General features: G+C 44.4%; 1 protein-coding gene across 1 annotated transcript in view; it reads right to left on the bottom strand.

The window, feature by feature from the left end:
• The window catches only part of ror2 (receptor tyrosine kinase-like orphan receptor 2), a 39,246-nt gene that overhangs the window by 13,471 nt on the left and 11,322 nt on the right, over positions 1-14,453 (bottom strand). Inside the window, exons 2-7 of the mRNA XM_023960376.2 lie at positions 12,905-12,973; positions 11,750-12,046; positions 8,563-8,593; positions 8,295-8,416; positions 7,901-8,215; positions 4,276-4,530 (exon numbers count right to left, since the gene is read on the bottom strand). Coding sequence (XP_023816144.1) covers positions 4,276-4,530; positions 7,901-8,215; positions 8,295-8,416; positions 8,563-8,593; positions 11,750-12,046; positions 12,905-12,973 — 1,089 coding nt within the window. The remainder of the gene's footprint in view (positions 1-4,275; positions 4,531-7,900; positions 8,216-8,294; positions 8,417-8,562; positions 8,594-11,749; positions 12,047-12,904; positions 12,974-14,453) is intronic.

Here is a 14,453-nt window from a genome sequence, read left to right as displayed (position 1 = left end):
CTGTTAACTGTTGTGAACAGGATACGAGAGTTGCTGCTGCAACTTCCAATTATTTCAGAGAAGTACCTTTCCCTTGTTCTGCATAAGATCTGGTTATAAGCGTACAACTCCGCCTTATATATTCCATAATGAACCTGGAGTTTTGACTTGCGCCACTTTCGCTCGGCTCTGCGGCACTGTTGTTTCTGTGCCCTGACTAGATCATCGTTCCTCCAGGGAGCTTTCTGTCTATGTTTTCTCAATTGAACTTTCATAGGGGCAATGGCATCCAGAACATTCAAGATGCTAGAAGTAACAGAATTCAGCATTTCATCAACATTGGCACCAGAGACGTTTTCAGGGTTTATCATTTCTACAAACTGTGCCCTAGTGCTCTCATTTATTTGTCTCCTTTGGACAACTGCAGGGCCAGGCGGTGGTTTGGGAGCAACAGACAGGTCAAAGAATACACAGAAATGATCAGAGAGGGCAACATCAACCACACTGACATTGTAAATAGTAACCCCCCTTGTGATGAGCAGGTCCAGAGTGTGCCCTCTGCTGTGGGTGGGGCAACTCACATGCTGAATTAGACCAAAGGTTTCAAGGACAGCATTGAGCTCTTTTGCATTTCTGTCATTGACATTATCAACATGAACATTAAAATCACCTGTAATGACTAGACCATCAAAGTCTGTGCACACAACTGAGAGCATTTCAGTGAAATCATCAATAAAACTTTGGCTGTGCTGAGGAGGTTTGTACATAACTATGCAGAGTAAGGGAGGAGTTTGTTTTAACTCAATCTTAAAGGACACATACTCAAATGATGAAAACACACCAAATGATAGTCTGCGGGTTGCAATATTATCTCTAAACAGTGCAGAAACGCCTCCACCCTTTTTATTTTCTCGTATTTCCGATTCATGTTTGTAGTTGGGGGGAGTTGATTCGACTAGAACTATGTTTCCTGTGTTTTTGTCAAGCCATGTTTCAGTTAAAAACATAAAATCAAGATTAAAAGAAGAGATAAGATTATTGATTAAAAATTATTTGTTGCATAAAGATCTGACATTGAGTGCAGCAAGTTTGAGATTAGTTTCCTTGGGACTGGTCAAAACCTTCTTGCAAGGGATGTGAACTAGATTTCTTTGATTGGACAGTCTAACTGCCCTTTTTTGCATTCTACGTGGTGCAACTACAGGTATAGCACCAGAAGGAAGCTGTTCATCACAGGGCCCCAGTTTGACATAACCTTTCCTAGGACACTGGGGGCCCGTTTCATCCTAGCTCCGGGGAATAGCACGTCTAGAGGCGCGCAGGAGAGGTTGAGTTGAGGGTAGTTTGGGTGATGGACCGGGAGGAGTGGGAGCTGGACGGGATTTGGGTGAACGACGGAGGGGGCGTGTTGGAGGGGGTTTGGATGAAGGCCGTGTTGGAGGGACTTTGGGTGAAGGATGAGGAGGGGGCGCTGGAGGGGTAGGAGAGCTCCTGTGTGGTGTGAGGCTCACAGGTGTTAGGGGAGCCATCTTAATTCCTGACTTGATGAGGCTATCAAAATGGCTAGGTAGGGCCATGGGTGAAAGTGGGGGGACGAAAAGGAAAGTGAGTCTTCACTGGGAGTAGACGTAGCAGGGGGCGCCCACAGCTGGTCAGATGGTGGAATTTCTGGGGCCAAATCTGGTGGTTGTTGTTGTGGTTCTGCAGCTGGGTCCTTAGCTGGCGGTAGTTGTTGTGGTGCTGGTGCAGGTGAGTCCTTAGATGGAGGTGGTTGCTGTAATGCTGGTGGAGCTGAGTCCTTAGGTGGAGGTGGTTGTGGTGCTGGTGCTGCCGGATCCAAGTCATTGACCGGTGTTGGTGGAGGTAGTTGTTGTTGCCGTTGTGCTGTGGTTCCTGGGACACTGGCTCGGTCCTTCCTTACTGCCTTTTCAGGGCCTTGGCCTCTATGCCCCAGAGCGTGGAGGAGGTTCTTCACTAACTCTCTTGCTCCACCTCTGTTCAGGTGTGGGCCTCTTCCCATGAAAAGGTCCTTTCGCTTCCAGAATGTATTGAAGTTCTCAATGTAATGCAATCCTCTGGAAGCACACTCTCTGGAGAGCCAATTGTTCAGCTGAAACAGACGGCTGAACTTGAGTGACACCCCATCGATGTTAGGAAGAGGTCCACTGATGAATGCTTCAATCTCTACCTTGTCAATCTCTTCAAATAACTTGATGAAGTCTTTTTTCAGACGTTCAGACTGTTCTTTTCTGATATCGACAGCACCTACATGGATGATTATTCGTTTAACTCCTTGGTACAAGACTTTAGATAAGAGTCCTGTAATCACTGGAACAGTAGAACTTGGGCAACATAAAGTTTGCATTCTTCTGTGGCTGACTCCACTGATAGCTCCATCTCCAAGCAGCAGCGTATCTCTGACCTTGACGTTTGGCACAGATTTTCTTTCTGCCTGTGCTTTGTTTCCAACATTATGACTCCTTCTCTGTGGTCCAATTTCACTGTGTTCTTCAATATCACATTGTGTTAGGGGTAAAAATCTGTTTGTGAGCTTTATTTCGGATGTTCCGTCATCTTTACGCTTTGGCTTAACCCAGAGTTCCTCCGCACAAAGTTTTGGACAGGACACAACATCACTCAGGTCTATGTCACTGTTATTCTTCTCATTTGTAGTAAGAGTGGGCTTCTTACCACCCGATGTTACTGGAAGGGTCTTGTGAAGTCCATTTTCAGTTTCCAAAGTAAATATCCGTGTTTGTAGCTCTTTTATTTCTTGTTGGTAGATCCGACAGCGTTCACAGTGGGAGTTTGTTTTTCTTCCTCTTCCGGACATGTCGCTGGCTTGTCAAAAATATTGATTTGTATAGGTAGAAGTCACAAAAAAGGATGACCAGTCTGATATTCCAGGATGTGTGGAAGAAGTAAAATGATTAAAAATGATTAATTAAATGATTAAAAAGCAAATAAAGCAGGAAGCGGCAGGAGCAGGGGAAAAAGCGTCTGCACTCTTTTGCAGGGGGAGGAGTAAAAGGTGATCAACTGAAAGAAGAGCAGAGAGGTCCAAACAAAAGACTGACCCATTCATCTGAACAATGACTCTGATAGAACACCAGCAGAACTGTTCTGAACCGGCTGGAGACACAGGAGTCTGACTCCAGAATGAAGTCTGATTCAAGGATCACACCTGTGTAGGGCGGTCGACCTACACAGGTGAGACCTACACAGTGTCTTGCCCAAGTGTCCTTGGGCAAGACAGAAAAAACGTTATCTAAGCCTTAGCCATTTGACTTCACTTTCACATCAGGTTCAAAATCAGTTTCCCACTTTAGACCCAACTTTGACACAGCCAGCCTCACAGGCGCCCCCGGAACCAGACCCAGATGCTTAAGTGAGGACCTGATGGTCCTGCATCAGAAACTTGAGTCTGAAAAGGTAGTTCACTTTTCAGATGACGCCTCCAACCTGGGAGAATAAGGTTTAAAGAACAGAGCTGATGGCTTCAGCAAAAACATGTGGGCTTCTTAATCCTTGTTAAATATGTCCGATGTTCTTCTTTAGTCTGTAATGATGTTCAAGAACTGCGAAAACCCTGCAGTACTTCAAGGTTTTAAAGAAACCTTCACTCATATTTTTGACACTTCCTCCATCTGTTTCCAAACCTGGGCTCAGACTCCAGTCTGGTTCAGCTGGATCAGAGTTCAAAAGCTGAGCCCTTCTGTGAAGGCTAAGATGAGAATAACGACCTAACAGCACCAAACAGCAGTACCGTGGAACGAGAACCAAACTCAAGACAGAATGAGATTCAGAATGAGCGCAGACTGCCTCTCATCACAATCTGAGCCAAGTTTCTACAGCGGACGGGGAATGCTGCAGAAGCATCACAAAGAAACTCACAGAAATGAGGAGAAGCGGGGACATCTGCCATGCATTGGGTTCTTAGTGCTGCAGCGGCTCCCTGTGTTTAGCACTCTTTCCTAGGCCTGTTCTCCAGTTGGTTCTGTGGCCTAAGAACCACCAGAACCCTTTTTCAAGATCTGAAGAGTTTTATTATTCTTTCTGCAAAAGAACCCAAATATTTTCCTAAAGCTTTAGCTTCTGCCTGAAACTGAAAACGAAAACTTTTCATAGAAAAATCAAACTGAGTCTTCGAAGTGTTCTTGTGTCAGTAAACCAAATCACAAACTCCTGAAGAACCGCCAGGAACTCACACAACAGACAGACCGAACTTTCTGATGGCTCTGTGGAGGAAACCCGTCTCCATCGGCTGACCCAGTGAACCCCAGTGTCAGAACTCACTGCAGGGCGGGATGTCGCACAAGTCCATCCTCATCTCCGGGTCCAGCGTGAAGCACCACGGCGCCTCCATCTGGCCTCCAGGGTTGCGACAGAAGTTGTGACTTGCCCAAAGCTCGGGGTACTCCTGAGTGGAGCGGTGGCTGTGAGGAAGCTGGAGGCTCCAGGGCTGGCAGCTGCGACCCGAGCGGGTTGTGCTGACGGTGCCCCTGTAGTCCGCTCCACTGCCGTTGTAGCAGCTGTGGTCTGAAGGAGAAGCTGCAGAAACAAGACATGACATGGAAACTGTGTCTGGACAAGTTTCAAGTGACACAAAACAAAGCAAAGCTGTTTTAAAACAAGAGTAATAAAACAAAACTGTGACAGAACAAAGCTAAACTCAGATAAAGAGCCACTCCCATGAAAATGGTGTTTTTCTTTTAGCATGTTCTTGGGCTATTTATAATGACGGAGGACTTTTATTAAGTCAATTAGGCTCAAAATTACAATTTTCTGCTTCAAAAAGATCATATTTATGACATATAAAATATGCTGGGAGAGGTACAAGCTCCTTGTTCTGCTCCATTCTGATCATCCACCTGCAGACCGTCTTTGTTTTCCTGGTCTGAGTTGGAATCTGGATCAGAACTGGACGGATGGATAGTTTTGGTATTGCTCGCTGCTTTTGTTGTCTGATTACAGGGTGTGATGGGCTGTAAGCTAGTGGCAAAGCATGTAAACAGAAAAAGGAGGGTGGGGGGTTGCTTTGCACCAATAGCCCCGCCCACAACTCAGAGGGGAAATTCTAATGAACTCCTGTTGCTCTGCAGAAACTATGTCCTAGAAAACGACAGTTTTTTAAAAATATTTTGACTTAAAAAAGCGTCTTCATAACTAAAAGACCACTGGGAAAGCTTTGAAAATAGATTGAGAGATGATCAGAGTGGGACTTTGTTGTTGTAACAGAGGACACTTCTGTTTCAATGCAGCTGAAGTCATTTAAGTTTAGTTTAGTTTAGTTTTTCCACAATGTGTCAACAACAAATTACCTCACAATACAAACGTGGAAAAAATGTAAACAGTCCGGAACAGAAAATGTTCTGTCTGGACCTTCTTTAAACGGCATATAGTGCTCTATTGAGTTTTTGATTTTGCATGATTTTTTAAAGTTATAAAACCGTTGTTATGTATGTTATGTATTTTCCAAGCGATGGCAGCTACACTATATTACCAAAAGCATTCGCTGTCCCATAAAAATGATCAGAATCATCATTCTGGAGTGATGGATCACGCTTTTCCATCTGGAAATCTGATGGAGGAGTCTGGGTTTGGAGGTTGCAGGAGAACGGTACATTTAGGACTGCATTGTGACGAGTGTGAAATTTGGTGGAGGAGGAATTATGGTGTGGGCTTGTTTTTCCAGGCTTGGCCTTGGCCCCTTAGTTCCAGTGAAAGGAAGTCTGAATGCTTCAGGATACAGAAACATTTTGGACAATTCCATGCTTCCAACCTTTTAGGAACAGAGCGGCCCCTTCCTCCTCAAACATGACTGTCCACCGGAGCACAAAGCAAGGTCCATGAAGACATGGATGACAGAGTCTGGTTTAGATGAACTGGACTGGTCTGCACAGAGTCCTGACCTGAACCTCCATAGAACACCTTTGGGATGAATTAGACCAGAAACTGAGAGCCAGGGCTTCTCCTCCACATCAGTGTGTGACCTCACCAATGCTGTTTGGAAGAATGGTCAAAAATTCCCAGAAAACACACACCTCCACCTTGTGGACAGCTTTCTCAGAAGAGAAGCTGCAAAAGGGGGACCGACATCATACTGAAGTCTGTGGGTTAGGAATGGGATGGCACTTCAGTGCTTTTGTGAGTCAAGGCGGGCCAGCCACTGCTTTTGGTAATACAGTATAGTGTAGACGACCAGTGACTATTGATGACGCCATCGAGCGGAAGTAGTTTGAAGACACCCTTTTTTTTTGGTATCTCTCCCCTGGGAAGAACAAATGTAGGGGTAGGGATGAACCGAAGGGGTAGGGAAGGAATTCGGATTCCTGATACAGCTTCTGTGCACCATGGTGTGGGCCCATGGCATTTACCGGTGACAACAGCACCTAAAACGTACTTTCTACCTTCTTGTAAGGACCAAAGCACTTTACGCATCACACTCCCGTCACCCCGTCCTACACCAATGGCAGTGCTGACGCCCCAACTGGGAAGTTCACATCTGTCCTCTCGGACACTTCAGCACACAGAGCAGAACCAGACCTTCAATGAGAGGTGAACTGCTCTGGCTCTGCATGCCCCCCATTCTTATCATGAAACTGTACTCTGTACTTGAAAGAATATGGATGATAGCTTTGATGTAAGCTGGATCTGTTTAGTTAAACTGAACTGAATGAATGAAGCAGATTCAACTCCAATAAAGTTACTAAGGTTACGTTCACACTGCAGGGCTTAATGCTCAATTCCGATTTTTTTGAAAAAATTAGATTTTTTTGCAAGGCCGTTCACATTTCCAATTAAATGTGAACTTTTGTGATCTCCTGTGTGACCGTGAAATGACCCAGAATTGACCCGCATGCGCATAATAGTACTCAACGGGGAACGACGTCACTCGTTGTTTGCGGAAGTAGCTAACGTTAGGAATGGATGTCAACAAAAGTGTTGTCAACAGTGGAGCTCTTTTTACTGTATTGCATTTATTTTCACAAAGGAGCCAGCACAATTACAATCTTCTCATTTTAAGAAGGCATTGGAGCCAGGATCATCTGTACCCACTGTATGTGTAATAAGAGAGAGAAGAGCGCGTGCAGCCCAGTAGGGAATGAGGGGGCAGTGGGGGCGCGCAATCATGTTGTGTGTTACGGAGGAAGGAGAACTGTAATAAAATAAGACTCCCCCCAGAATAAATGCTATTGACTTTTGATGAACTGAACTGAACTGATTAATCTGGAGAATCTAAGGGTCCGAACGGGGAAGTGAACCCCGGAGGAGGATCCGCCTTCGGCCCTGGAGAAGGTCTCCCCCGCGCTTCTGACCACGGTCGGAAAGGGCGGGAAAGGTTCAACACCACGCTCGGCCATTTCGCTGGAAATTTTTTAAAAAACCGCCCGGTTTCGATAAGAGCCCTGGAGTTTGGCCTGAATAGAGCTGTCACCCCAAATATTACTCAAATCTGTGACTTTGCTTCCCTTCCACTGACTGGTCTCAGCAGCATCGTCCACCATGGTTGATGTTTATGTCCTCGTTCCCGCATACTTCAACGCAGAATTATGACGTTTGTATCGTTTCAATGATGTACGGGTCGGATTCATGTGGGCTGGCCGTTCAGATGGAGGTCGCATTTCAAAAGATCGGATACGTATCGGATTCAGGACCACATACCCAAGTGGGCTGGGTCGCATTTCAAAAGATCGGATCTGTGTCGTTCAGACTGTCATGAAAAGATCAGATACAGGTCACATAGGGGCAAAAAAATCGGAATTGGGTCGTTTCAGCCTGCAGTGTGAATGTAGCCTAAGTGAAGGACAAACTCTTAATAACAGATGGAGGTCTTACGCTGACCTCATGGTCAGGAAGGGAATCGGGATGCTTTTCTTTGAAAAACAAGTGTTTGGCAATGGGGTAAGGAGGGACTTACAAGAGCCCAGTCTTTCTGGGGGCACCCCAATCCGGATACAGGAAGCAGCCTCAGGCGTGCCTGGGCGTGGCAGCAGGTGGCACCGTGGGAGCTCAAGCTGCATGAGGATCATGGGATTGGACCTGGCAATGGTGTACTCCACATGGCAGAGGTCGTTCTCCAGGGCCTCGCATTCGTCCCGACAGAGCTGCCGCTGCCTCTGGCTCCTCCAGCTTTCGTCACACAGAGGGAAGACGTAATAGCAGAAGGACGGGATGGCAAACTTGGAGCACTGGTCCGACAGTTGGGTGGAGGTGCCGATCATTGTGAAGGCAGCTTGAAGGAAAGAAGAGCAGTGGTTAGCTCTGCGTCTCAAGTTCTGAGGACACAGTGGAGTTTCCATATGAAGACTCACCAGTGATGCGGTTCTCTCGCTCCCCCTGCGTCTGCAAAGACTCAACATAGATGCTCTGGTTTCCCAGGAAACGAGCACAGGCGATACCTCGGTACGGCTGACAGAAACCCTTGTTGTTCTTGCTGGAAAACACCATGAAAGGCAGTGAATAATCATTCTTTGAACAAAAAGATGAGTTGAGATGATGGTTCCTGTTTTTCATCTGCCAGTGAAAGAAGATGGTCATTTGAATCAAACAGTAGTCTGAAAACTTAAAGTGTTCACTTACGGTTTATCTGGTCCATGAGTGGGTATCAGTCCTGTAAACCCAAAAGAAATCTTTAACGGTGAGCTAACACTGATGCGTGACTTACTGTATTCATCGTCAATATAAAAACAACATGAAACAAAAACTTCTTTAGGGTGTGAGAGAAAAAAAACTTTCACTGATCTACTTAATGTTTCAGTGGTTCATATAATTGATAGCTTTTACAACTATCATCATTAAAAACTTCCATCAAATGTTTGGACTTTACAGTTTGTGGTTCTGCACATGATGACACTTTACTCATCTACCGGCAGTATTTATTAGCTGCTAATTCAGCTGCATGCTACACCTGCATCACCCCACTATATGAAAAAACGGTTACAGGTTGATGCTGAAATACTACGGAAAACTAAACTGGACCCCAAAAAAGCCAGACTCCTGTGTCACATGTGAATAAAACACTAACAAAAAACTAAACTTAAACGTACATATATAACCTTTTTTTAAAGTCCTATAAATTTTTTAAATATAGTTTTTCAAAAAAAAACTTCAGTCCTTCAGAGTGAAGGAAAAGCCAAAACAAAAACAATCAAATAAAAACACCTGTAAATAATTATCATTAATAAGTAATCTTAACGTGGAAACCAATACAAACATAAAATACTAGTGTCCACTTAAAGACCCACTCCAATAAAAATTGTTTTTTTGGTGTTTTTAACAAGGTATTGTAGCATTTTTCTCATATGTAAATAAAAATAAGATTTAATAACTTCTCTGAGTATTTCTTTATTACAAATAGTTGTGAATCAGGAGCAGATGAAGAAATGCTGTTTAAAAAGGTTGTAGGTTTCTGTACGAACAATCGGCAGGCCACAACCGTCCTGCTCAGCTCCATTCTGATGCATCCACCTCCAGACAAATCGATCCTCGAACGTCTTTGTTTTTTCTGGTCTGAGCTGGAATCTGGATCTAAACTGGACGGCTGGATCGCTCCGATACTGATCACCATTTTTGTTGCACCGCTAATGCTAGGCTAAGGTTGTGAGGAGCTGTAAGCTAGCAGGAGAGAACGTAAATGAAGGGGTGATGGGAAGATTGCTGGCTTACTCCCCACCACCAGTCGCGCCCACAACTCAGAGGCAAATTTCTAAATGCTCCTCCTTCCGCTCTGCAGAAACTATGTCCAAGAAAACAACAAAGAGTCTTTGATTTAAGTAGGATTTTAAAGAGCGTAAGCTCCGCCTACAAACTTTGACATGTCTTTGTGGCAGTTTAAACATTCAATTAATTTAAACATTTTTTTTTTTTACTTCTAAACTTGTTCTGTCCAACAGCTGAGCAAACAGATTAGAGCTGAAGGCCTTTAGTGTTGGACAGGTTTTTATTTAAAAGAAAAGGCTAATTTTTATTCCTTTTTCCCCTTTAACGTGGCTCATTTCTAAGAACTGTGGATGAGCAGAACAAGAACTTCTCTGCTGTGCAGTTCGTTCCTGCAGACTCTTGTTTGACTGGATGATTAAACTTTAGGAGCCAAGTCCTTTAGGCATTGCATCATCTTCCAAGCAGTGGGAATCTTCAGCACAATGAGGAAGAACCTCATATTGTCCCAGGACCCTCATTGCCTGGATACTCCTCTTCATGCTGGTCAGCAGCTCTGGAATAAGGTACAGGCTTTTCCCCAAGAGTTCAATGGATTTGCTGGCAGGCTCTTCCTTTCTCTACACTTAGTTTGCAGAACACCAGCTTGAAGTTGTCGTGTTGCATGTTAATTCTTGGGATTCTGTAGCAGGGCTCATGTTCACAGGTGCTTGTTTGGGTAAAAAGAAGCTCAAACCAAGAGCCAAAGGCAAGGAAAATCTGGCTAATAGTTCATTGTTGCATCCAATAAATTCAGCTCTATAGCTCACCTCACAAATGAAGTTTCCTATAAACATAAGAGAAATAAAAAAGCTTTCAACAACCAATGACTAATTGTCATGAAGCCTTTTTACCCAGAGGGCTGTGTACACCTTCAGAAGAAGATCACAGTTTCAGAAAATAGGCCCTGTTTCCAATGACACTCAGCATGTAGGGCTGGATTAGGGAGAGGTTAACGCTTTAAAACCAGAGCTTTGGCACCAGTCTACTTTTGACTACCGTAACTCTTCAACCGTTTATGCAATTAACGTAATTCCAGCGAATTCTGAAGATAAGAAAAGCAGCAACACTGTACAGCAGTGATGTGTTTTTACACAATCAATGTAAATCAGCAGATTCTGTCGCAGAGAAAAGCAGCTCTGAGCCATTATGGTCAGTTCATAGACGATATGTAAAGCTGTGTATCTGTGTGTCAGAATCGAATGATTGATTTATTGACTGATTCACAGATTGATTGGGAAATGGATGAGGAGTTATGATATGTAAGAGCGTCTGTTATTTAGGTGTTGGCGGCAACATCTCCAGTATTAAAGGGCCTATATCCTGCTTTTCTTAAGCCTTTCACAGTAAACTTTATCCATGTATATGATAATATATTACATTTGGCACACAAAGAATTAATTTTTTATTGAAAATGAATTATTTTCCTACCCGGAAGTAACGCGACTCGATCTCTGAGGCACCGCCTTTCTCTGCTTGCGGGTGCCGCCCATTTCACGCCGTCGACTTAGACGTGTCTACGTTTCTCCCACGAAAACAAACAACATCCAAACTTTTCTAAAGTTGGATGTGCATATTGTTCATATAAAAGGAAAGCGTTTAGCCGATCACCGCTAGCTCCACGGAGACAGTGGGTGTGTGTGTTAGCCTGTGGGCGGAGCTGAAAGGGCACTCTCTTCCTGGAAGGGGCGGCTCCCATTGGTCTTGGGGGTTTCTTTTTGTGAGGAATGAACAATCTAATACACTTAAAAGTTCAAAAAGTTGATTTTGCAAGAAATAGGCAGTTTAAAGGATTAAACCACCTAATGGTTTCCAAATGCTGCCTCAATCACAGATCAACACTCCAAAGCAGAGGGAAAATGGAAAAAGGCCATTGAAGCCCTGCATCTATCATCTGCCCCATGCTATTTATGCTTCATGCTACACCAACTTCAGCAATGATCCTTCACTGCCCCCGAGGCTTTGTGGTGCCACCATAGGTGGGCAGAAATGTGCAGGCCGGTCCAGGGGCTGTGCAAGAGTCTAACACAGAAACACCTGAAGCACACCTCTATCTCACCGCCATCCTTACCCAGTTTGACGTAGAGCACGCCTGTGGCAGAGATGACCTTGAATGAGTTGGAGGCCACGCATTGATAGTAGCCCGTGTCGGTTGTGTCCAGCTCCTGGATGCGGAGCTTAGATCCCGCCTCAGTCTTACGGATGGTGATGCGGCCCAGATCCAAGTCCACAGGAGCATCGTTCTTCAGCCACTGAATGAGCGGTCGAGGGTTTCCTGCGACCTTACAGTGCAGTGTGGCCGTCTGGCCCTGGAAGTGAGTGATGTTGTTGACTGGCTCCAAGAACTCCAGGAAGTAACCCTGAGTTCCTGGAAGCACATTGGTCGGAGTTAGCAAAGTTTGAAACTCAAAAAAAAATCACACAGCTGTCTATGCCAAGTTTGCAGAGGTAGGCTCGTGCCGCACGCGCCCTTTTCCTCCAGTCACTGAGACTCTTTCATACAAACAGAAAGACTGAGGGAGTGCACACTGTCAAGAAAGACCCTTTTACTATCTTAACTTTACTTAAAAAGCTCTTTAAATAAGAGTGGTGCTGGGACAAAGAGTCATAAATTATATGATTTGAAAAGCGGCTAAAAATAAAAACACAGCACAATAAATCAGCTCAGAAGTCAAAGCCATAAAAGTAAAAGCAGAGTGTCACGCTGGGTAAAAGCCTGGATGTTAAAGTGGGTTTGAACACGTTTTTAAAACAAACGGTGAAGATGCTTGTTAAATGTTCAGCAGTGAAGCGTTCCACAGCTGCAGTGACCAACAGAAGAACGTCTTCTCTTCCTCTGGTCAAAGTCTGCAGACGCATCCTTCTGCATTTTACTGCTCAACACTTTACTTAAAAGTCTTTTTAAAACCTAAATTGGACATTTGGCTGCATAATGGACTCAGATTAACTGGGGATGGGCCACAGGAGCCCCCTGGATTAAACCTGAAAAGCTCTTTATGTCATGTCAGAATGACAGAGCGGGGGGGAACAGAGAAGTCTTTCTTCTCGGTGAAAGCAGATCTGTCATCAGGACAACAAAGAACGGAAACTCAGTGTTTTCTTAAAGTGGTACAAAGGAAAGAAAGGAGAGTTGTGCTTTTTAATTCTACTAATTTGTCTCAGTTACAGGCTGGCATCAATGAAAGGAGACATGAGCTTGAGAGAAAATGAGAAGTTCTTGTCCCACCTTCAGTAGGAACAGCTCCACTTTGAGCTCCCGCCAGACCTTCTTTATCCCCGGACGGGCCTGGATCAGCTGGAACAACAGAAGCAAAACAGGCGGCGGAGGCTCGTCATTTCAGACATTTACTGACACACAAGTTTCCTGATGCACATCAGCACATGCCTGAACTGGAGACGGCAAGAACTGGACAGGAACCGCTGACAGAACCTCACGAGAGCTGGAGCGGAAATGGAAAAAAGGCCTAACATCATCTTGTCATCAGCATATGGTGTGATCTTACTGAACCAAAGAGGACTGCAGAGGAGCCCAACATCAGACGCCGATGCTTCAACCATTAGTTGTGTTCACCCCCCCACGGTCAGGTTTGCTCAGCATCACCATGTGGTTCAGATCTGCCTCTGAACCAGCAGTGACCTGCTCCTGCAGGAATGCTAAACTGAGTCATGGATCTGAGACCAGAACATGATGGGAACAACACGCCTTCATGTTTGGAAATTAGAGACAAACTCTACCGTCTATCCAAAACATTGAACTTCACCGTCCTCCACAAGGCAGAGGTTTGGTTCTGAGCACAGAGTAGATCAACCTCAGGACATCACACACTCTGGCCACTCCTGAGTCTACAACCCCCCCCCCCCAGTCTGTAGACTCAGACTCCTCCTCCGTGCCTGCAGATCCTCCGCAGCAGTCGTCTTTCGTTTACACATCGTTTCAACCATCAAATACAAAATCATTTAATTCCGTTCCATTTATGCTAATATTTTTGTGATAATAAATTCAATTATACACAACTGAGTGGAATGGAGAAATCCATGCGAGTGACAGTCATTTATGCCTCGTTTCCACTGAGTGGTACGGTCCAGTGCTGCCACGGCTCTAGAAACAAGCAGAGTTATCTATCCCAGGGGTCTGTGGTTCTTTGACACCCCCTATTGTGTCTCTCTGGTTAGAGAAGAATAAAATGCTTTTCATTTTAAAAAGGAACATTTACTTTGGACTACAAGGGAAACTCAATAGTTACAGTAATCTGTTTATTCGTCAGTTAAACCACAGTATGGATCACTCCACCCGGCTCCTGGACTACAGTACCCATAATGCCGCCAACAGTCCGTCAAGCGGTGCAGCGTCACAGTTTACTACAGTCGTACTACAACATCTTAACCGCCTTGTACCACAGAAAATCATTGGAGGTCAGTACACAGATCGATATTCATCCTTAAGGTGCACTGGATATTAAGGTGGATTTTCTAACATTAATTAAAAAATTCATTCAAGAACATTCAAGGATTTTAAGAGTGCCATATGGTCCAAAAACATCTTCTATCTTTTAATTTGTAAATAAGTCATCTGAACTTATAAATATTTAGAAAAAAGCCTTATTTTCTCTTTATGTTTCTGCTTTATTATGCCTAAAACAAGAGTTAAAACATGTGAATCATTATAGTAAAAAAACATAAAAACAGACCTGGTTCTAATTTTGTAAAGGGTGAAGTGAGACTTTGTGGCTCAAACTGGGTTGAGGTCAGTGAGAAATTGACCCGGATGTGAAGGT

This window comes from Oryzias latipes, chromosome 12 (genome assembly GCF_053564925.1).
Source record: "Oryzias latipes strain Hd-rR chromosome 12, Olatipes_Hd-rR_3.1".
In the NCBI taxonomy this organism is placed as follows: domain Eukaryota; kingdom Metazoa; phylum Chordata; class Actinopteri; order Beloniformes; family Adrianichthyidae; genus Oryzias; species Oryzias latipes.
The sequence above is the reverse complement of the archived record's forward strand: the minus strand, read 5'-3'. Positions and strand labels throughout refer to the sequence as shown.